This window comes from Aquarana catesbeiana, linkage group LG08 (genome assembly GCF_042186555.1).
Source record: "Aquarana catesbeiana isolate 2022-GZ linkage group LG08, ASM4218655v1, whole genome shotgun sequence".
NCBI classification, from domain to species: Eukaryota; Metazoa; Chordata; class Amphibia; order Anura; family Ranidae; genus Aquarana; species Aquarana catesbeiana.
Window position 1 is genome coordinate 75,129,187 of NC_133331.1, and position 22,206 is coordinate 75,151,392.

The window sequence follows — 22,206 nt, forward strand, 5'->3', positions numbered from 1 at the left end:
CAACACAGCCCCGCCAACGGTTCTCGCTATCAGAGCACAGAGTGGAGATATACATTCAAGCCCCCAAAAATAGTGCAAACCTTCAGGGATTATTATAAAAAACTGTATACCTCCCAGTAAAAAGGTAAATATGAAGTGATGGAGGACTTCCTGGGGAAGTTGTCGATCCCGATATTGTCGCAAGAGGAAAAGGATTTATTAGAATCCCCAATAACAATTGCTGAATTACAACAAGCAATTGGAAGTATGGCATGCCTTAGGTCGCCAGGTCCCGACGGAATTCCAATCGAGGCCTACAGGCACTTTGGGGAAGTGTTAATCCCTGCATTGCTGCAAACACTGGGGGATGCATTTGATGGGGGCCGATTGCCGGCATCAATGCTAGAAGCAACAATTATAGTGCTGCAGAAGGAGGGGAAAGATCCCCTAGATGTGGCTGCATATAGGCCAATTTCCTTACTATGTACAGATGCTAAAATCCTGGCCAAGGTCCTGGCTGCCAGATTGAATGGTGTTATTCATAAATTAATACATGAAGACCAGGCGGGATTTATGGCCAATAGATCCACAAGTTTGAACATCAGAAGGGCCTTCTCAAACTTACAGTCCCCCATGGAGAATGAGGTCTCAAGAGCCTTGTTAACCTTAGATGTCTCCAAGGCTTTCGATAATCTGGAATGGGGCTATATGTGGCACGTGTTGGGGAAATTTGGGTTTGGTCCCTCCTTCATTGGTTAGATTAAAATGCTTTATAACAACCCTAAGGCAAGAGTTAAAATAAACAATGATTTTTCAGACTGGTTTGAGCTGGAGAGGGGGACGAGACAGGGATGTCCACTCTCCCCTTTGCTTTTTGCACTGGCGATGGAGCCCCTGGCTATCTCCATTAGAGAAAGCCATGAGATAATAGGTTTCCAAAGGAGGTCGAGTGAAGAAAGAATTGCGCTGTACGCGGATGACATTTTGTTATTCTTGGGAGATATCAGGAACTCAGTACCAGGGGCAATGAGAATAGTGGAGGAATTTGGTAGCTTCTCTGGGTTGGAAATAAATTGGGAGAAATCCGAGTTCCTACCGTTCGACCCACTAGGAGCGCCAACAGTACACGGACTGCCTCAGGTGGCAGTGGTGGAAGCATTGAAGTATCTGGGAATTGTCCTCACGAAGGACCCCAATCAATACATCAGTAAAAACCTGGTTCCTCTCTTGTCAAAATTTAAACAAAAGTTAGGCATATGGAGACGTCTCCCTTTGTCAGTAGCAGGAAGATGCAGCCTTATAAAGATGATTTGGATGCCTCAACTACTGTACGTCCTGCATAACTCCCTAGTTTGGATTTGTAAGAGCTGGTTTAAAAGAATTGAGGCTCTTTTCAGGGAACTGATATGGAAAGGGGGACAGGCCAGGATACGGCTTCGAGTACTCCAGCTCCCCAGTCGGGAGGGGGGGTTGGCTCTTCCCCATCCAGAGCGTTATTTTCTTGCAACCCAGCTGCAGCAATTAATGGAGTGTGGGTCCCCGGAGGGTGGTACTCCGAATGGTAGATTAATACTGACATTTATAGGTAAAGTTGATCCAGGGAAAATCCGATTGCCTCTCTGGGATCAGGAAGGAATTTTTTCCCCTGCTGTAGCAAATTGGAGCATGCTCTGCTGGGGTTTTTTGCCTTCCTCTGGATCAACTGTGGGTATAGTATTGGGTATATTGGATTGTACGGTTTTTTTTGTTTTTTTTTTGTGGTTGGACTGGATGGACTTGTGTCTTTTTTCAACCTGACTAACTATGTAACTAACTATGTAACTATGTAACTATGCCATAATACGCTAATTGAGGCCTTGGAGGCAGACATGTTTCATCATGAATCCCTAACAATTAAATTGTTAACTAAGCTCTGGAAATCTGTTAAGAAATTAATGAGGCAAGAGGGGTTTACAGACTACACCCCTATCTGGAATAACCGCAACTTACAGGAAATTCTAAAAATCGGAAAAGCTAGAGTGTGGGAGGCCTGTGGGATTAAAACGCTAAGACAGCTGTACTCAGGTAATACTCTTAAAAAATTCCCTGAGTTGGTCAGGGAATTTAAGATTCCACAGAGTTCCCTTTTTCTGTACGGCCAGATGGAACATGACCTCAGGGCCCAATTTGGAGATCAGCCTCCGAGATGGGAGGGAATGCTCTTTTTTCGAAATATACTCCAAGTAGTCCCCACTAAGGGGCTAATATCTAAAATCTATGACCAATTAAGTAATTCAGAGAATAGCAGGGGGGTATTACAGAGGGTAAGAGCTAAATGGGAAGAGGATTTGGGGGTAATGCCCCAGGAACAATGGAAGAGGATACTTGAGATGGGGCCCCTGGTGTCAGTGTCCCCCTCACAGAAGATTTCGCATCTGTTGCTGCTTAACAGAGCTTATTATACTCCGAAACTGCTCTTTAGGTTCGGTAGAAGATCTAACGATAGTTGCCCCAGATGTCGGGAGTCTGGGGATTTTATCCACATGCTATGGAGGTGCCCCAAGCTGGTCCGTTACTGGGAGGGGGTGACTAGTAGCCTGGAAGATATTTTTGGTACCCTAGTGAAAAGGGAGGCAGTGGAATGCATCTTGGGATATAGAAGAGTAGAGGGGGAGAGGAGGAGTACTACACTGGCAATTTTGAGAGGTCTGTTTCAGGCTAGGAAAATGATAATGCTAAGGTGGCTATCAAAGGACTCCCCAACTGTGAAAGACTGGATAGGTACACTTAGTGACTCCCTGAGCAGGGAAAGAGTGGAGTACATTAAGAGAGGAAATCTCCAGGAATTCGATAGAATGTGGAATGTGGGTTGCCTAAGGGGAAAGTTTGGAGAGCAGCAGTGTGGGCCATAGCTCCAGCAGGACAAGTCTGATGGGAATAATAGAATTTTTGGTTAGTACTGGGGGATTTAGGGTTGGTGGAGACTTGTTATAGTAGGTAATAGTAGAAATCATTAAATCCTGTGGTTGGGTAGGATCCTGCATAGAGGGTGTAAAAAAAAAAAAAAAAAAAAAAAAAAAAAGTTACAGTGCCTTGAAAAAGTCTTAATACCCCTTGAAATGTTCCACATTTTGTAATGTTACAACCAAAAACCTAAATGTCTTTTATTGGAATTTTATGTGATAGACCAACATAATGGCACAAAGTGGAACATAATTGTGAAGTGGAGGGAAAATGATAAATGGTTCTCAATTTTTTTTTATAAATAAATATCTGAAAAGTGTGGCATGCATTTGTATTCAGCCCCCTTTACTCTGATACCCCTAAATAAAATCTAGTGGAACTTATTGCCTTCAGAAGTTACCTAATTTAGTAAATAGAGTTCACCTGAGTGTAATTTAACCTCTAATTTAACGCTTTGAACATCTCATGGAGCACTGTTTAATCCATCATCTGAAAATGGAAAGAGTATGGCAAATCTGCAAATCTACCAAGGCATGGCCATCAACCTAAACAGACAGGCAGGGCAAGGAGAGTATTAATCAGAGAAACAGCCAAGAGGTCCATTGTAACTCTGGAGGAACTGCAGAGATCCACAGCTCAGGTGGGAGAATCTGTCCACAGGACAACTATTAGTCATGCACTTCACAAATCTAGCCTTTATGAAAGAGTGGCAAGAAGAAAGCCATTGTTGAAAGAAAGCCATATGAAGCCCTGTTTGCAGTTTGTGGGAAGCCATGTGGGGAACACAGCAAACATGTGGAAGAAGGTGCTCTGGTCAGATGAGACCAAAATTGAACTTTTTGACCTAAAAGCAAAACGCTTTGTGTGGCAGAAAACTAACACAGCACATTACGCTGAACACACCATCCACACCAAGAAACATGGTGGTGGCAGCATCATGTTGTGGGGATGCTTTTCTTCAGCAGGGATAGGGAAGCTGGTCATAGTTGATGGAAAGATGGATGGAGCCAAATACAGGGCAATCTTAGAAGAAAACCTGTGAAGCCGCCTACACACGATCGAATTTTCCAATGGGAAATGTGTGATAACAGGCTGTTGCAGGAAAATCCGACCGTTTGTACACTCCATCGGACAATTGTTGTCGGATTTTCCGCAGACAAATGTTAGATGGCAGGCTTTAAAATTTTTCGCGGACAAATGTCTGTTGTCGGATTTTCCGAGCGTGTGTATATAAGTCCGTCCGACAAAAGTCCAAGGTATGACCACGCATCCTCGGAAGCAAGAACGAGCCAGAAGCGGTCGGTCTTGTAAACTAGCATTCCTAATGGAGAATTAACATTCGTGACGCGGCAAATTATGAAATCTCAAAATGCCACGCACAATTTTCTTCTTCTTTAATGGGATAATAATGAAGCTGCTTTGCTGGTGACACTGATGAAGTTATTGCAAACAAATTTTCAAAGGCTTTTTTTTCTAGTGATATCAAGAATAATATTATTATGCTTTATTTTTTTGGGGGGGGGCAAGTTACCACAACACAATTATCCCGTAGTTTTTAAGATCAAAGATTCAACTATGTTGGTGTCCTTTGTCGATTTTACATTGTATTTTTTTAAATGTAACTGCCTACCCCCAAACTGTCAGACTTGAAGTAAAACACATAGCAAAGTATTATTACACACAATTTTTTTTATTGTGCATTAAAAAAAGAAAACAAATAAAATTAGACATGCTATCTGCCAATAGAACTTAACCAAAAAGTACATTCTATGCATCCAAAAATATAGAAAATATAACAAATCAAATCATTATTTAACCAAAAAATAAAATAAAAGCCTCATGCATGTGTCCTGCTTCTTAAAATAGGGGATCAGCAATGCCAAGAGTTGGTGAAAGCAGGGGTCCGTCATCCGGAGATAATTCTGAAAATCATCTGGATTATTCTCCTGGAGCTCCCGCATCAAAGGCATGCGACATAATTGGTCACGATTAATAAAGCAACCAATTTTTGGTCTAAGAAATCCTCCTCCTCCTGTTCCTGGACTGGACTTGGGTCAAAGCAATAACTCCAAGGCCAATAATAAATAACACGTTATCTCCTCCAATTCCGCAACATGTCTGGTTGAAGAACGGCCGTTCAGAAACGAACTGAAAAGCACAAATCAACACTCACCAAACTTCTACTAACACGAAATTAGCAGAAGGAGCCCAAAGGGTGGTGCTAAAGAGCTGAAAAACCATGTAGTACGTCACTACGTTCGTGTTTGTTGGCCGACAATTCCTTGTCGTTTGTATGCAAGACAAAATCCAGGCGCACGCCTTTGGACATAAGTCAGAGGTTTTGTCTGCGGAAAATCCGATCGTGTATAGAGAGGTGAGACTGGGGTGGAGGTTCACCTTCCACCAGGACAATGAACCTAAACATACAACCAGAGCTACAATGGAATGGTTTAGATCAAAGCATATTTATGTGTTAAGCCTCGTACACAAGCTTAGATTTTCGGACGACTGAATGTCTGTTTTTTTGTGGCATGCTAGTCTCATGTCGAAAGGGGGTTATTTACTAAAAGCAAATCCACTTTGCACTACAAGTGCAATGCAAGTCGCCCTGAAGTCGTCCCGAAGTAGTACAGGAACCTTTTTCTAAGTCGGAGCGACTTGAGTCTTTCCTGTTAGAACAGTTCCATAGTACAGAATGGAACGCGACTTGTCAGGCGGCTAAGTCGCCTGACAAGTTGCCCCTGTGTGAACCGAGTCTTAGACTGTGCACTCTGCATGTGCAGTTGCTCCAGCATTTAGTAAGTGAGGTAAATATTTACTTTGCAAAGAGTACCCAATCAAAAAAAGGAAAATTTAAAAAACAGTATTTTTTCTTGCACATGATTGAATGAGGGAAGTCAGAAGAGCTTCTGCTCTTTTTCTAAGTGTGGAGCAACTGCTCTTGTAGAGTGCACAGTCTATTTGCCTTTAGTAAATTAACCCCTATGGGTATAGCACATTTTAAAATGTGCTTTTTTTATATGCTTGTTACATTTTAAAATGGACTAAAACCATAATTTTGACCAAATCACCTGTATTTGCTATAGCATATCTATACTGTATAGGCTCTTTCACACTGGTGACTGGTGGTGGGGCAGTAAAAATAGGCAGCTGAGCTGTGGTGTTAGAACACCCTGGCCACTCACCAGAATTCTAACTACAGCTTGACAGGGCTGTACACATGCTGCGGCCGAGATGCTTACCTTTGTTGCTGCGACAATTTTAATTCGGGCTACAGCACCGCCAGTCAAACTTGTCCATTGAAATCAAGGTGGCCGCATCGTGTGAGCATGAGGGGACAATAAAGGATACTTATAATTGATTGCCTGGCCCCCTCCTTCTCTATCTGACCTCTGGCAGCCTCGTATTGCAAGGAATCCCCTCCCCCCCCCCCCCCGGGGAGCTGTGCCACATGTGCGTGAGAACTCTGTGGCTGGAAAGTTTATCTGAAATAAAAATGTGTGCAAAAGAGATGTGAGAGCGGAGTGTCCACAGAGGGCATCCTCTGCACGCTACGCCGCAATTCAAAAATTGGCAAAAAGGGGTATAAAAAAATCATCTTTTTTTGTTGTCGGGGGGATGTCCCTGAATGGCAGTTTGAAAATATGGTCACCCTAGTGCCAGGGGAGCACAGGATCAGCTTATTTAAAAGGCTTTTCATTCTCCTCTAGACTAAATGAGCATTTAACCCTTGCATTGGGGGTGCAGGGGTAATCTTTAAGCTTCCTGTAGATGGGCTTTAAGACAAGATTCACACCTTGCTCCATGGATGAATAGTTGCCTGTTTCTCAACAAGGTGTTAAATAAAATAAAAAAGTCTAGTAACAAAATAAAAAAATGTTTGGGCAAATTAAAACTTCTCATTCTCATTACAGCACTGTACCCCCAAAACCCAAATGTGACTATATAATGATCGTACCATTCAAACTGACCAGTGGATCCCAAGGCACAGTCTGCACGTGGCTGAAGAGTGAAGTACCCGTCAATATCACGGTTGACCTGGAATATTTTTCTCAAAAGTTGCCTATTGTCAGCAAACCCGTGACTTCTGAAAGTTATGACTGCACTGAATTCACAGTAAGTAATGTCCTTTCAGCTACAAAAACTCAATGTTCTAATATATCCTTTATACAATCCCACCATTTATAGACACACTGCTAAGGGAGCACTAATATCTTGCAACATCACCTTGCAATTAAGTGTAAAGGGGTACTCCACCCCTGCCGTACCCCACATGCCTTCTCTTCTTCCAGTACTGACAAGTCAAAGAATGTACGCAGAACACTGAGCCCTGCTATCTTCTTCCAATGCTCCCAAAAGTTCAGCTGGGGGTAGAGAGGGGACTGTTTAAGTACCTTTGTGCACATGTTCATTAATAGCACAGCCCATGGCTCCCAGCAATTAAAAGAGAAGTATTTACCTTTAGCCCGCTGTCGGCTGAAATTGGGTCACAAGAGTGAAAAACAAACTGCACTCCTGTGACCATAGCTTCCAACTTTCCCTGATTTCGAGGGACTGTCCCTGATTTGGAGCAATGTCCCTCTGTCCCTCTTTCCCCCTCATTTGTCCCTCATTTTGGTCTGATCTATATAGTTGTATATAAAATGCACATTTTATCTTTCAGAAAGTGTTTCCCAGTGCTAAACCATTCATCTAAATTCTAAATTGCTGCATTTGTAAATGTTAAAAGTCAATATAAAGGAATAGGAGTGACAAAAAAAGTCCTCGTGGATTTAATTAACCTTTTTTTGGGTTAATTCTCCTTTAAGGGGGTGTGTCAGGGGGCCTGTCCTATGCCTACATACGTTTGCAAGTAGGTGTCCCTCATTCCCATCTCAAAATGTTGGGAGGTATGCCTGTGACCCATACGAGAAGTGAGGCCAAAAAACTTTGCCCCTACTTCTCCTTTAGATAAAAGTTCCCTGGCCCTGGGCAGTTCAACATCAAGGGTCAGAGACAGAGAGTTACTCATTTTCAGGAGCAGGTGGAGTAATCCTCCATGCCACCTGTTCCCAACAATTAAAGAATAACTAAAAGGCAAAGCTTTTATTTTTAGTTTTGAATAGAGAGGAGAGGGATTATAACACCTGTCAGTTTTTACTGCTGTAAGTACCTCCATTAGGGAGATTCTCCCTGTCTATTTGTCCTGTTTACCATTATCATCAAAGTGAACATAAAAGAGAATCCAACATTTTGGGTTGTCTCCAGAAAAGTGATAGAGGGGAAATCTTCCAATGGGGGCACTAGTTCTGGTGACCTGGGGGTCCCCAAGGAATTCTCTTAATCTTCATGGATTTCCTTTCACTTCCTGTTTTGGATATGGGACAGGAAGTGAAGGGAAATCTCCCCAATGGGACACAGATGGCAAAAAATAAACTGGCATGGGGTTATAACCCTCCCTTACTCTATCCAAAATCCAAGAAAAAAGCCTTTAGTTCTATTTCAAATTGAGGTTCTGACCTCTTCTTTTAAGTCAATCTGCATGGGCAGGTAGGAACTTCAGGCATTATGGCATCGAGGACTCCTCCACCTGATCCTAAAAATGAGTAAACAACCCGCTTTCTGTTCCTACCCTTGCTGCTGAACTGATGAGGACCAGGGAATTTTTAAGCTCTGTCCCCCTGTCTGGGCATATTAATAGCAGCAGGAGCCATTGGCTAATTTTACTGTCAATCAAATGCTGTGGAGGCGGGGCAGAGCTGCCCAGTCTGTGTCAATGGAGACAGAAAAGGTGGCTCGAGAGCGAACGAGTGCCCCCATAGGAAGCGGCATTCACCAAAGAGGCGGAAGCCAGGAGCTGCGTTGTACCTCAGAAGAAGAGGATCGGGGCTGCTCTGTGCAAAACCATTGTTCAGAGCAGGTAAGTATGACATGTTAATTATTTAAATAAAAAAAAAAAGGAACCTTTAATATCACTTTAAAGTCTCTGTGTAGAGTGAAGGGGGGAAACTGGCCCTGTTAGGCAGGCTATACGGGGCCCAATAATTTCTAATGGCAGCCATGCACACATGGATTATTTTTATTCAACCTATGAGCTATTGGTTGAACTATATAGACTTGTGCCTTTTTTCAACCTAACTATATAACCCTTTTAGGGCTCATTCACATGTGACAACCCACGGTTTTGCTGCCCTTCAACTATTCCCCTATTAGCTGCAGGGGCAGCAGCAGGGGGTGTACACATGCTGAGACTGCAATGCTGGAATTATGATGTGGTTTTCGGTGGGTGCTACTGGCTGCCGATCGAAACCAATTCAAGTTAATTTGGTCGCTCAGCAAGCGCCCTATAAATGCATGCAATGCAAGGTCCCAGATGTTAAAGCAGCGGTTAGGAGATGGTTAAGAGGCGGTACAACATCTGTCCAATGCTCACCGAAGAGCGATCTGAACACGGATATAACATTTAGCATGTACCCAGCTTTAGAGCCAAGGCTTTCCAGGATAATCTTTGCTTTCTATTCTTCTGCTGGCATAGGAGACACAACTTCTTCTTCCTCCCAACTTAAGCTCTCTGAGACCCACAGAGGGGAATATATTCTCATTTCTTTAGACACAGGGATTGATTGTCCCAATCACTCAGCCTCTCCAGTGACGCTGACCTTAAGTCTCAACCTGACTCATACCTCATGAGACAGGTTATTCATACAAGTGGGTCTAACATGATGTTCTGTCATCTTTAAGCCCCTGAAGGGAAAGCCACACTCATTTCTGGATTTAAAAATTTTAAAAATGTGTTTTGCAAACTTTTCTTTAATGCAAACATGGGTGATATTGAACTCAGCCCAAAGAGACCTTCAACTCTTTCGCTGTTACCAATGTATGGCATAAATCGGCAGCAGTGAGGAGTTTTACACACAAACCTGCCAAGCTGATTGTTGGCTGTCAAGTGGAGTGAATCCCTCTCTCCTTGTGTACGACTCCCCAGCCATGTTTATTGGGCTCCATTATCCCACCTGTAGACCCAGAACCCCCATGGCTGGTGCCACTGGGTAGGGGACAGGGAGGCCAGTGAACATCTGTGTGCTAATTTTGTCTACCTAAAATGAACATAGAAGTGTAGCAGTGTAGTTGCCACTAGTAACAAACATCCACCAAATCACCCCGCTGCCAGACTCCCATATATCACTTGCAGAGACAATGAACAGTCTTTTGCTGGCTTTGTTTTTGTCTATTGGGGGGTACAACTTGGTTGGGGAAAAGGGTATTTGGGATGCCCATAGGATAGTTCATTTTCCATCATACTTTAAAGATGTTACACACTAGCACATAGTTAGAACCAGAAGAGATGATGTGCATATATTAGTTGCTATGATCTTCCTCCTGCATCACTATGCAGACTGTTGCTCCTCCTCTGCTTAACTCCCGCAGACTATTACTTCCAGGCATTCCTCATCCATTACCGTGTAAGGAATGAGGACATCACTCTTGACCATGTAAAGGTGATTTTCCCAGAACTCCTCTCCTCCTGTACAAAGCTTATCCTGAAGTAAAGTAATGTCACATCTTCTTCTGTAAGCAAGAAGGACCCACTCTGAATAAATCCTTAAGCTGGCTCTGGTTGCTCGCTGCTACTAGGCCAGAGGCCTGCAGCACCTCTCCCCGGAGGCCTAGTAGTTTAAAAGCACATGTTGGATGGTGGACTACTGTTCCCAGCCAGCCCAGCTTGCAAATCCTGTGCCCTCAGGCCACATCGATTTGACACATATCCCCACATTCAATCCTCTGATCCAGGACTCCCCATCATTGACCGTGTAATGATGAAGACTTTGCTGATGACCGTGTAAAAGCAAAATTCCCTCACAGACTTCCTGGTACATCCAGCCCTCCACTGTGGTAACACTCACCGACCTTTCACTGCCCTGAGCCATTGATGGAGAACTTGACCGGACCATACGTTCCGACAGCTTCACCTGCCCCTCTGCTCCAGGAGTTCTTTACCAATGACCATGTAATGGTAAAGACATTGCCAATGACCGTGTAATGGTAAAGACATTGCCAATGACCTTGTAATGGCAAAGTTCATTCACAGCTCTCCCTGGTCCTCCTCCTGCGATCGGCGCACCCCCTCCCCCCAGATGGAGGTGCCCTCCTGCTGCTGTCTAGTATTCCATCCTTCACTTCACTCAGCCAACAACTCTCCCCAGTGGCATGTTACCTCAGCTTATATAGGAGGCCTGCCCCCTGCCAATTCCAATTGGGGATTGGTCAGGGCTCCCACATGAGCTGCCTGCCACTCCAGTTCCAGGCCCTACCCCTCTTCCAGAACATTCTCCCTGGAAGCAGGGGAGGTGCCTCAGAACCAGAGCACAGGTGGCCACACCCACTGCTACTCTAACCACTCCCAGCCCCCAGATCAAAACAGACAGGCCTAGCTTGCAGCATAGGTGCCTAAATTTACCTGTGCTGACAGTCTATTTAACAAAAAAATCCTATTACTAGCACCTACCTATTAGTAGAGGGTGCTACCAGGAGTGACTCGCATTACATCACTTCCATTTTCAGCTGTCACTTTCCCAAGCAGATGTGGCCAGGGAAGAAGCTAATGGAACATGGGTTGTACTCCATTAGCTTCAACTAAAAGCATGTGAGAAATCAGGGGTTAAAGAAAACCAGTCACAACAAAATGCTATCACTTTTGATCTCCTATGTGGTAAAAATAAAGTTTAGTGAAAAAAAAAGTGTAAAAAAATTACATTTACATCCATCCAGCAACCCCTCCTTCAAAAAAAAAAAAAGTGAGTCCTCTCTACCCCTTATAGAGTACATTCACATATGAACATTGCTCTACACATGATACATATCACCCCACATGCAGGAGTGAAAGCGACAATTCTACGCCCATTATTTAACACTGAACTGATGACCGGTAAGAGCTTCAAAGTGTCGCCTATGGAAAATTGTGGGTGCCAAAGTTTGTCACCGTTTCTTAGGCACACACAGTTTTAAGGCTCAACATGTTGGGGATCCATTTACTCTGTACAACCTCATCTTTTATTATTAACTAAACAATTGGGTTGGTATTTGATAAACCATTCTATTAATACTGTGTGACATTAAAAGTACCACCATTTTATTTTCCATGCTTGCTATCTCAAGAAAATATATGTTGGGGTTTTTAACTGATCTTTTTCAATTATTTTTTAAACATGTCTGCAAAAAAGAAAAAAATAGGACTCTGGCAGCAAGTAATTTAGCATACTGTATACCAATTGTAAATATGGAATAGTTTAGTGCTGTAAATTTCTACATGAGTCTTTCATACTTTAACGTCTTTCTTTATTATTATTTAGAAGAATGGGGGATGGTTAAAACTCCTGTCTAGAGTTTTTTTTTCCCCATGTGAGATTTTTTTATTTTACTTCCTGACCCAGGGAAACAACAGGAAGTGAGGAAATCTCTCCAAAGTAATGGGAGATCCCCTTTTAGAAAATGATTACTAAATCACATATTGGAAGACTTTCCTTCCTATTGTAAAATGTTGGCTTTCTGTTTACTGTCTCTTCCGAGGACAAGAGTCACTAGAACAATTGGAGACCGTGAATCTCCCCTCAATTTAATCCTTTCCCACTCTGTTCCAAAACTAAAAAAACATAAAATCCTATCTTTAGATACATTTTAAGCCATCAGATTAGACGACCAGAGAAGTGCCATTTTCAGGAGAACCATGAACTTACCTATATGGAACCTCTCCCCAACCAGTTCCGTACGCTAACAAATCTTCCTTGCTACCAAGAGTGTGACATCTCCCTCTCCCAACTAGTGAATGAGCAACTCCAAAGAGACAAGTAAGTGGTCTCTTAGACTAAATTCACCCTACTGCATTGCACTAACACATTCTGAATGCTACCCCAACGCACTATGGGAGTTGAGTTCCTAAAAAAGGACCAGGTGTGTTTTTGGCAGTGCTAGGATAGGCTAATGATGGCAGAGACCCTGGAAAATAAAATAGATAGTTTCAATGCATTAGCCTACGGTTCTCCAAACAATGGGCTCGTTTACAGCCCCTCAGACTTTCTTGGGGCTGCACTGTGGCCATTGTGAGTAGAAAATTCTTTGGCGTCAATGAGAGTAAACAATGCTTCATCATTCGCATGAGTGGGAGGAATAGTGCCAAATGTTGGTATCAGTGGAAGGAATAGTATCCCACCATTGGTGTCAGTGAGAGGAATAGTGTCCTATCATTGGTGTCATTGGGAGGAATGGTGGCCCATATTTGGGGTCATTAGTAGGAATTATGCCCCATAGTTGTTGTTAGTGGGAGGAATTTTTCCCCCTCATTGGTGCCCTATCATTGACACCAACAATGGGGCACAATTTCTTCCACTGACACCATCTCATGATACCAACAATTGGGACTAATCCTCCCACAGACACCAATGAGGGGGCATATTCCTCCCACAGACACCAACAATGGGGCACAACTTCTTACTTCTTTCACTGACAACAGTCTGAGGAATAGTACCTTGTTTTTGGGGAACCAATAGTACCCTAAGGGCTGGATAAAGGCAAGCAAAGGGCCACAGTTTAGGGGCCACTGCATTAGACTATCCTAGCACTGCTAAAAACACACCTAATTCTATTTGCATTAAAATATGAAGGGCATCACAGCTCAGTTGTGTTAGGGTGGTAGGGTAGTACGAAACCACTTACTTGTCTCTTTGGAGTCGCTCATTCACTAGCTGGGAGAGTAAGTTGCAAGCAATGAGAGATTTGTCAGTGTACCAGGCTAGTTGAAGGAAGATTCCATAGAGGTAAGTTGATGTACATATTAATGTACTGGGCGGGTGAACCTGGCAAAATTGATCAAGTTGTTATCACTGGGTTCTCACAGGTGACATGACCCTATAGGCTTTGGGTCAAGGAATAAAATATTTTTGTGGGATGCATCAAATGGGGACAACCACTACCCAAGCCATGTGCCTAGTATATGGTAGTCATGTAAGGGTGTCTGCCTCTATCAGAGTTTTCTTATGTAGGTGTTCTTCTCAGTTTATTTAACCATGCTTGCCACAGGATTGAGTGCCGATGCTCTCAGAGTATTTGGTAGAAATTATTCAACTAGTTCAGTCAAACCTAAATGCCAAACTTGCAAGGCATTGCTGGACTTGACAGGGACAGAGCATTCAATGCTGGTGAAATTTGGCCTCAGACAGTTTTTCATATTTTATACAAGTAGTGGTTACCATATAACACACTGTATACATACCCCAGGTGTTTACAGGAACTCTCATTTCTTCTTCTTAAGGTGCCAACAGTTGGTGAAGAGACAAGCGTTTTTTTCACTTTTTCAGCAACTGGTGACAAAGTTAATGTGGTGAATCGAAAAGCTGCCGTGATTGATGTCCCACGTTCCGCCTGCTTGGCTCAGAAAAACAAACCGCTATACAAGCAAAGTGAAACAAGTTAGTGCAAAGGTCATGAGGGCAGGTCAGACCTCCCCAAAACGTATCTTTTTTTTTTATACATAAAATTACAAATTGTTGTAAAAAAGAATAGGTCAATGACATGCATTAAAATATGTACAGCATTGTACTGTGAGTCTGGCCTGGTGTCATGTTGTACCTCCAAGAGGCGTGTGTTCATGATACCTAGGGCTCACAGGAAGGGATGACTGACGCTGAGTGTACACAGGGTTGAGGATTCTTCCCCTACCCCCATGTGATGTAGCTAGGTGTCTAAGTGGCCAATTAAAGGCTACCTGTTGTTTTGGGCAAAATTAGGAAAAAATTGAGTCATATGATACCCCAAAGTACAGGTTATTTTTCCTTATTCCCTGGGGTAAACAGAACAATGGAGAGTGAAGTAAAATGAAATATATTATAATATAAATTTTAAGTAAATTATTTCCATTTTCATTACATACCTTATTGTAGTCCCAGTAATGTGCTCACTGGGCTGATGCTTCTTTATGCCATGCAGACATATCATGGATGGGGCCAGCAGGGTACCTCAGTACTCCTCATAAGAGCCTTCATCCCTGTGTAGCGCTACCCCTGCAAGGGCCGCCTAATATTGTATGTTCCTCTCTGCAGCCTTGACCCTGTTAACTTTCCAGCCCTTCTGACACTCTAGGTTCAGACATGATGTGAATACCTTTAAATAAGACACCAACACAATGCAAACTGAATTCAACCTTCTTAGTTTTACTTAATCAGAGAAGGAGGCTATATAAGAGTGTCAAATCAGCCAAGTCCTGGGAAACAGGAGCCAAGATTTAGTTGAGGTAACTCTCAGAGCAGTTGAATGAAAATAGCAATAACACACGAATGACAATATTATCCAAAGTAACAGACAGTAACAGACATTAAAGAGGTTGTATACCTCTGAAAAAAATTCCCCCCAAAAAACAACCTGCAAAACAAAGGCATAATGAGCTAGTATGAATCGGAGGCATATTTTATGTTAAGGGGCACTCTGATACAAAATATGGCCATCAGTGTGCACATAAAAAAAATATGGCCATCAGTGTGTACATTAAAAATCAAGCCCATCAGTGATCACCTTAGAAAAAAATGTGCCCCACTATCATGCTTGCAGGACTCAGCAAAATTGGCAAACTGCAGGGGACGGAAGCTGCGAGATTTATCTTGCAATGAGTGAGAGCTGGGAGAAGCAGGGGGGCGGGGCACACACGTGACGTCACGCCCCCAACTCGCAGCCCGGCCGGGAGTGAGAGTTGCGGTCAGGAGCAGGGGGCGAGGCTCACATACGCAACGTCTATGGTTGCTGGGAATCCCATGGTCCCAGCATACCAGTGACTTCTGACACTCAGCACTACACTGGCGGTCCAGGCAGGAGCGTCGCTCAGTCCGTACTTGGACCTGCTAGCCACCATTTAATGATGGCTGGTATGCAGTGTTCAAGAGTGATGTGCTAGTGGCTGGCAATAAAACTTAGGGCATGTGCCTGCTCACCAATCCTGGAGGCTCTGTGACCTTTGGGTCTTATGCCTCTCCCCATTCCAGAGGGGTCTCTCTTCAGTAGAGCCCCTCACCAAGTACATGGTGGACCGGCTTTTTTGTTGGTCCCTAAGGAGTGGGGTCCACCTTGTTTCGGCTAGGTGGACCATGAGGTACCTTGCCTCTGTCAGGAGCCTTGCACCTCTGGAGGTTTAGGGTTAGAGGTCCTTTCTCTTCATTGGCCATTCTGTACCCTCTGTGAACTTTTTAGTGTGCTGTGATTTCATGGTTCACTTTTTTGTTCACAGTAGTTCAATAAAGCATCTCTATGAGTGCATCAAAACTCCTTTTACATTTCTTTTTAGCTCCTAGATTCCAACCTTTCCAATCTCTATCCAAAATAAAAACAATTTGTTGGGTCTATCTCCTATGTTACAGTATATGCCAGACGTCCCTCTAACATTCTGTTCTTTTTCCGCAGTACAAATAAGGATGCCATGTTATGATGAAAACCTGAAACAAGTTGTAAAAAATGTAAGAAACTGTTATAATGTTCTGCTCTTTAAAAAAACATACGTTCAGGCTTCAGGCAGCTTCCTCTCAATGATTTGGCAAAAATAATAATTTCATGGTCTCATTGTGTGCCCCATCTATAGTATATGGCCCACCACTATTGTAGCATTCCCTATGTCCAGAGATCACTGCCCTTACCCACCTTCCAGATGACCATACAGCTTCCTGTTATGCCCTTTGTAATCTGCATTAGGCAATGGTTTTAATAGAAAGAGTGGGTACAAGTCCACAACTGGCAAGGCACTCATGTATTAGAACTCCAGTTACCTGCTCTACCATTGCAAAGAAAAGACTATTAATATACTATATGGCCTATGGTCTGTGGATGACTGACCATCACACGTACATGAGCATATTGGACATCCCATTTTAAAACTATGGCCATTATAATGGACAGCCTTTGCAGTTAAAGCAGCTTCAGTATATGAGCTTGTTGGACATCCTATTTACAATACTATGGCTATTCATTTGGAGTTGGCTCTGCCTTTGCAGCTATCACTGCCTCCACCCTTCCACAAGTATTTCGAAAGTGTGGGCATTTGTTCCTATTTCGCAAAAAATAACATTTGTAAAAGGCATTTGGATGAGAAGACCCGACTCCCATTCGGTGTTCCAATTCATCCCAAAGGTGTTCAGTGGGGTTGAGGTCAGGGCTCTGTTAAGGACACAAGTTCCTCCAAACCAAACTCACCAGACCATGTAATTATGGAGCTGGCTTTGTACACAGGGGTACATCATGCTGGAACAGAAAAGGGCTTTCCCCAAACTGTTACCACAAGGTTGGAAATACACAATTGTCTACAATGCCTTTTATATGATGTAGTATTAATGGAACTCTTGACTGGAAACTCCTGAACTTATTTGGAGGGGGGTCCACATATGTTTAGCCAAATGGTGTGCTTCAACCGCTGTGTGTATTTGTGTATAAACAATGCTAAATGAAACAAATCATTTATTTACCACCTTTTGATTAATACCTTTCCTTTTTTGTTTTACAGTTCACAAAGGCTACACTTGTGGTAAGACTTATCTTTTTTTTATTTTAGTTAATGTTTTTAGTAACCCCCCCCCCCTTACATCAGGGTTCTTATTAGAGTCCCTCTTTCATGAGGGTCCCCATCAGAGTCCCCCTTACACCTTGGTTCCACATCTGAGTTCCGCCTTACATGAAGGTTCCCATCAGAGTGCCTCCTTACATAGGAGTCACTGTTACATCAGGTTCCCCCTTACATTAGGGTCCCCAGATGAGCCCCCTTTGCATCAAGGTCCCCATTAGAGTTCCCTTTACATCAAGACCCCATCAGAGCCCCTTTATATTTGAGCCCCCATTTACATCAGGGTCCTAATTAAAGTCCCCCTTTCAACAGAGTCCCCTTCAGAGTCCCCCTTACATTTTGGTCCCCATCTAATTTCTCACATACCTCAAGGTTCCCATCAGAGTCCCCCTTTACATAAAGGTCCTCTTAACATTAGGGCAGTGTTTCTCAGCTCCAGTCCTCAAGGCGCAATAAACGGGTCATGTTTTCAAGCCTCCTATTATTATACACAGGTGATTTAATCAGTTTCACTGCCTTAGTAATTACCACAGCCATTTCACTTGAGGGAAATCCTGAAAACATGACCTGTTGGGGCGCCTTGAGGACTGGAGTTGAGAAACACTGCATTAGGGTACCGATATGAGCCTCCTTGCATGAAGGTCCCCATCAGAGTCCCCTCTTACATCAGGGTCCCTATCAGAGCCTCCCCTTATATAAAAGTCCCAATTTACAACAAGGGCCCCATCAGAGTTCCCCATTATACCAAGGACTCAAGTCCCTCCTAACATTAGGGTCCCCATGACACCAGTGTCCCCATTAGAGCCCCTCTTACTAAAGCAAAAAGTACAAAACCATAATATATTTCTTTAAAGCTTTAGTATTTTGGAAGTTCTTGAATGTTTTTCAAAGCCAGACTCCAACTATGTCTTTTATTCTTGCTTTTCCATGCTATGTATCTGGGGATCTGAGTTCTTTGTGGCTTCGTGTGCTTTAAATGACAGAAATACGTTGCACATGAAGTGAAATGGTACTTCCTCTGCATAATAACAATGGTTAAAAAGATATGCAAACGTTGCTGCTTGGGCATCTTGTCGTCTTATATGGCTTGTTTTGTTCTTCTATAGATCATAGCCCATGCCAGGGTTATCTAGCATAAATCTAAAGTATGCATATATACAGTATTACCATTATCCATCATTAACTCACATGCTTCATTTATGTTTTTGCAGGACCCAAATGGAGCACGCGTGAACCAAATTCTGAATCCCACGATAGACCATGGTGTGGTGACAGTGGTCTTCCCTACATCTGAGCGCTCACGGCTCGGGTATTGGAGTATACATTTTGAAGATGATAAGGGAGCAATTGAGTACGCATCTGCTCAGCTTCAGAGATACGGTGTGTTGAATTGTATAACCCTTGTAACTGATGTAGCGAATATGTAGGGGGTAGGTGGCACTTCCTCCATGTTATCCTCCTTGTTGGGCACCAAGTGTGGGTCACATAGGAGGCCTATCCTGGCGTGGGTTCTTCTGGGCTATGCTGGGCACCTTGAAAAGGGTCACTGTTACCTATAGGGGCTTTTAAAACATCAAGCATGGAAAATATAGGGCTGGATCACAGGTGCATGCAATTTCAAGGCTTGACCGTTAGGGTATCTATTTACTTGGTGAAACCTCATCTTTTATATTTTACAAAAAAAAACTGGATAAATGATTTAGTTTGTATGCCTTAAAATGAACTTTAATATATTTTTTACTGAGATTTTGCATTTTGTAAACCATTGCACTAATATCATGTGACGTAACAAATAAAGAATTGGAACTACAGCTATTTTATTCTCTAGGGCAGGGGTCTCCAAACTTTCTAAACAAAGGGCCAGTTTACTATCCTTCAAACTTTAGGGGGGCTGGACTGTGGTCAGTGGAGGAAGAAAATGTCTTAGCGTCAGTGGGAGTAAACAATACCCCATCATTGGTGTAAGTGGAAGGAATAGTGCCCTGTTGGTGGTATCAATGGAAAGAATAGTACCCAATCATTGGTATCAGTGGGAGGATTAGTGCCCTGTCGTTGGTTTCTATTGAAGGAATAGTGCCCCACCCATTATTGGTGTAAGTGTGATGAATAGTGCCCCATCATTGGTGTCAGTGGGAGGAATAGTGCCCCATCTTTGGTATCAATGGGGAATTCGTGTTTCATTGTTGTGTCAGTGAGAGGACTAGTGTCCCATTGTTGGTATCAGTGGCAGGAACTATTTCCCAATGTTGCTGACAGTGGGTGGAATACTGCCCCAAGGGCCTGATAAGAGCAAGCAAAGGGCAACATCCAGCCCACGGGCCGCAGTTTGGAGTTCGCTGTTCTAGGGTGTTCTAGGGTGACTCCTATTATCCTAACTCCTAATATTGAAGGGATCTACAGGTCTCACATCCATTGCAAATGCAAATAATAGGGGGTCTATTTTTAATATTTGAGTAGGGGGCAAAGCAATGCAAATCATTCCTTTATACCTAAGGGAAAAATTTGCATCAAGGACCATTGGTTTTTTGAGTGTAGGCTGGCACTGTTCATCTGTATAATGCAGTTAAAAAAAAACAAAAAAAAAAAACATAGTGGAATTCAGAAATAATAAGTTTATATGAAAAACAAGTAAAAAAAACCCATTATAGCCATCTACACATAAAACACATAGCCCACTGCTATGAATGGAGTCTCATACACCCATTACCGTGGGACTATAATGCAAGAGTATCAGGGACAATGTATACAGCAAGTGTCCTTCTAGGATGAGAGTTGATGATTTTGTCATTCATTTTCAGAGCTACCAAGATTTGATTGGAACGCCAATTGTCCCAGCACCATCTCTGTTTTGGACGAAACAGCTGAAATTACTGGAACTGCAAAGTAAGTACAGTCATATAGTTACATAGTAGGTGAGGTTGAAAAAAGACACAAGTCCATCAAGTCCAACCTATGTGTGTGATTATGTGTCAGTATTTCATTACATATCCCTGTATGTTGCGGTCATTCAGGTGATTATCTAATAGTTTTTTGAAGCTTTCAATGCTCCCCGCTGAGACCACCGCCTGTGGAAGGGCATTCCATATCCTTGCCGCTCTTACAGTAAAGAACCCTCTACGTAGTTTAAGGTTAAACCTCTTTTCTTCTAATTGTAATGAGTGGCCACGAGTCTTGTTAAACTCTCTTCTGCGAAAAAGTTTTATCCCTATTGTGGGGTCACCAGTACAGTATTTGTAAATTGAAATCATATCCCCTCTCAAGCGTCTCTTCTCCAGAGAGAATAAGTTCAGTGCTCGCAACCTTTCCTCATAACTAAGATCCTCCAGACCCTTTATTAGCTTTGTTGCCCTTCTTTGTACTCGCTCCATTTCCAGTACATCCCTCCTGAGGACTGGTGCCCATAACTGGACAGCATACTCCAGGTGCGGCCGAACCAGAGTCTTGTAGAGCGGGAGAATTATTGTTTTATCTCTGGAGTTGATCCCCCTTTTAATGCATGCCAATATTCTGTTTGCTTTATTAGCAGCAGCTTGGCATTGCATGCCATTGCTGAGCCTATCATCTACTAGGACCCCCAGGTCCTTTTCCATCCTAGATTCCCCCAGAGGTTCTCCCCCCAGTGTATAGATTGCATTCATATTTTTGCCACCCAAATGCATTATTTTACATTTTTCTACATTGAACCTCATTTGCCATGTAGTCGCCCACCCCATTAGTTTGTTCAGGTCTTTTTGCAGTTAAAGCTTATAATCCTATAAACCTACTCATACCATGAGGGCATGTTCACATCATAGTGGCAAGGTAACATTCGGTGTGTGTTACACGTGTTGTGATAGAGTGCCAATGCACCTTCTCAGTGGTGATGGTGAACAGCTGAAAATGCTGCATGCATGAATTTTTGGTCCATTGTGATACATTGGGCAGCCCATTTAAACAAATGGGGTTTATTGCGATGCACCTTAATGTAGCCCCAACCCCTATTTTTCGGGAGTCTGATGGTGACTACCAGAGGTAGGGAGGGCTGACATAATTCCTCAAGGTGCAGGTTACTAGGCATAATGATGAAAGTTTATGCTTAAACAAGAAAGAAGTTTATTTCTCAAACAGGAAACATGTGGGAGAGAGGGGATAGGGCACAGGACACCCTTGGTAATGATCAGCAAACAGTCAAATTGGCAGACTCCTTAGACAAAAATAGGTGAGATAAGGTAGACAGCAGTACAGGAAAAAAGCCTTTAAGCTGACCCGGCACATCTGTACTTTGTAGGATAGGCTGTCTTCTCTAGTAACTAAGCTTTACTAACTGCATCATACTGAATTCTTTTGGATGAGTTCTCTCTTGAAGTCCTCCCAGCCACTACATAGTCCCCAGCTCATTAAGAGTCACTTCTGGTCCTTCCTTAGAACTCCATCCCTCTCAGAATTGTTTCCAGATCTCTGGTAGGCTTTTCTCAGCAAAATCTTGAACACCTGGTTATGCCTCAGGCTTCAGGCCTAGCAGCCAGGAGCTGTTCCACACGCAGCCACCCATGCCGCAGCCCTGGACAGGAAGACTGACCCTGATCACCGGACTTCTTCCAAATAAATACCTTTTCCCAGCATGCATAACAGCAAATATGATTGGCTGAGAAAGGTATGTTTATCCATAACCTGAACTCACTGTAGCTCATCACACTAATGTCAAGGGCAACAGCACCACCTACTGACAAAAGGGAGAA

At 43.1% G+C, this 22,206-nt stretch overlaps 1 protein-coding gene across 1 annotated transcript in view; it reads left to right on the forward strand.

The window, feature by feature from the left end:
- LOC141105850 (alpha-2-macroglobulin-like protein 1) overlaps positions 1-22,206 on the forward strand; it is a 168,101-nt gene that overhangs the window by 8,982 nt on the left and 136,913 nt on the right. Inside the window, exons 3-8 of the mRNA XM_073595991.1 lie at positions 6,837-7,038; positions 14,207-14,363; positions 16,342-16,394; positions 17,432-17,452; positions 18,700-18,868; positions 20,287-20,371. Of these exons, the coding sequence (XP_073452092.1) occupies positions 6,837-7,038; positions 14,207-14,363; positions 16,342-16,394; positions 17,432-17,452; positions 18,700-18,868; positions 20,287-20,371 (687 nt within the window). The remainder of the gene's footprint in view (positions 1-6,836; positions 7,039-14,206; positions 14,364-16,341; positions 16,395-17,431; positions 17,453-18,699; positions 18,869-20,286; positions 20,372-22,206) is intronic.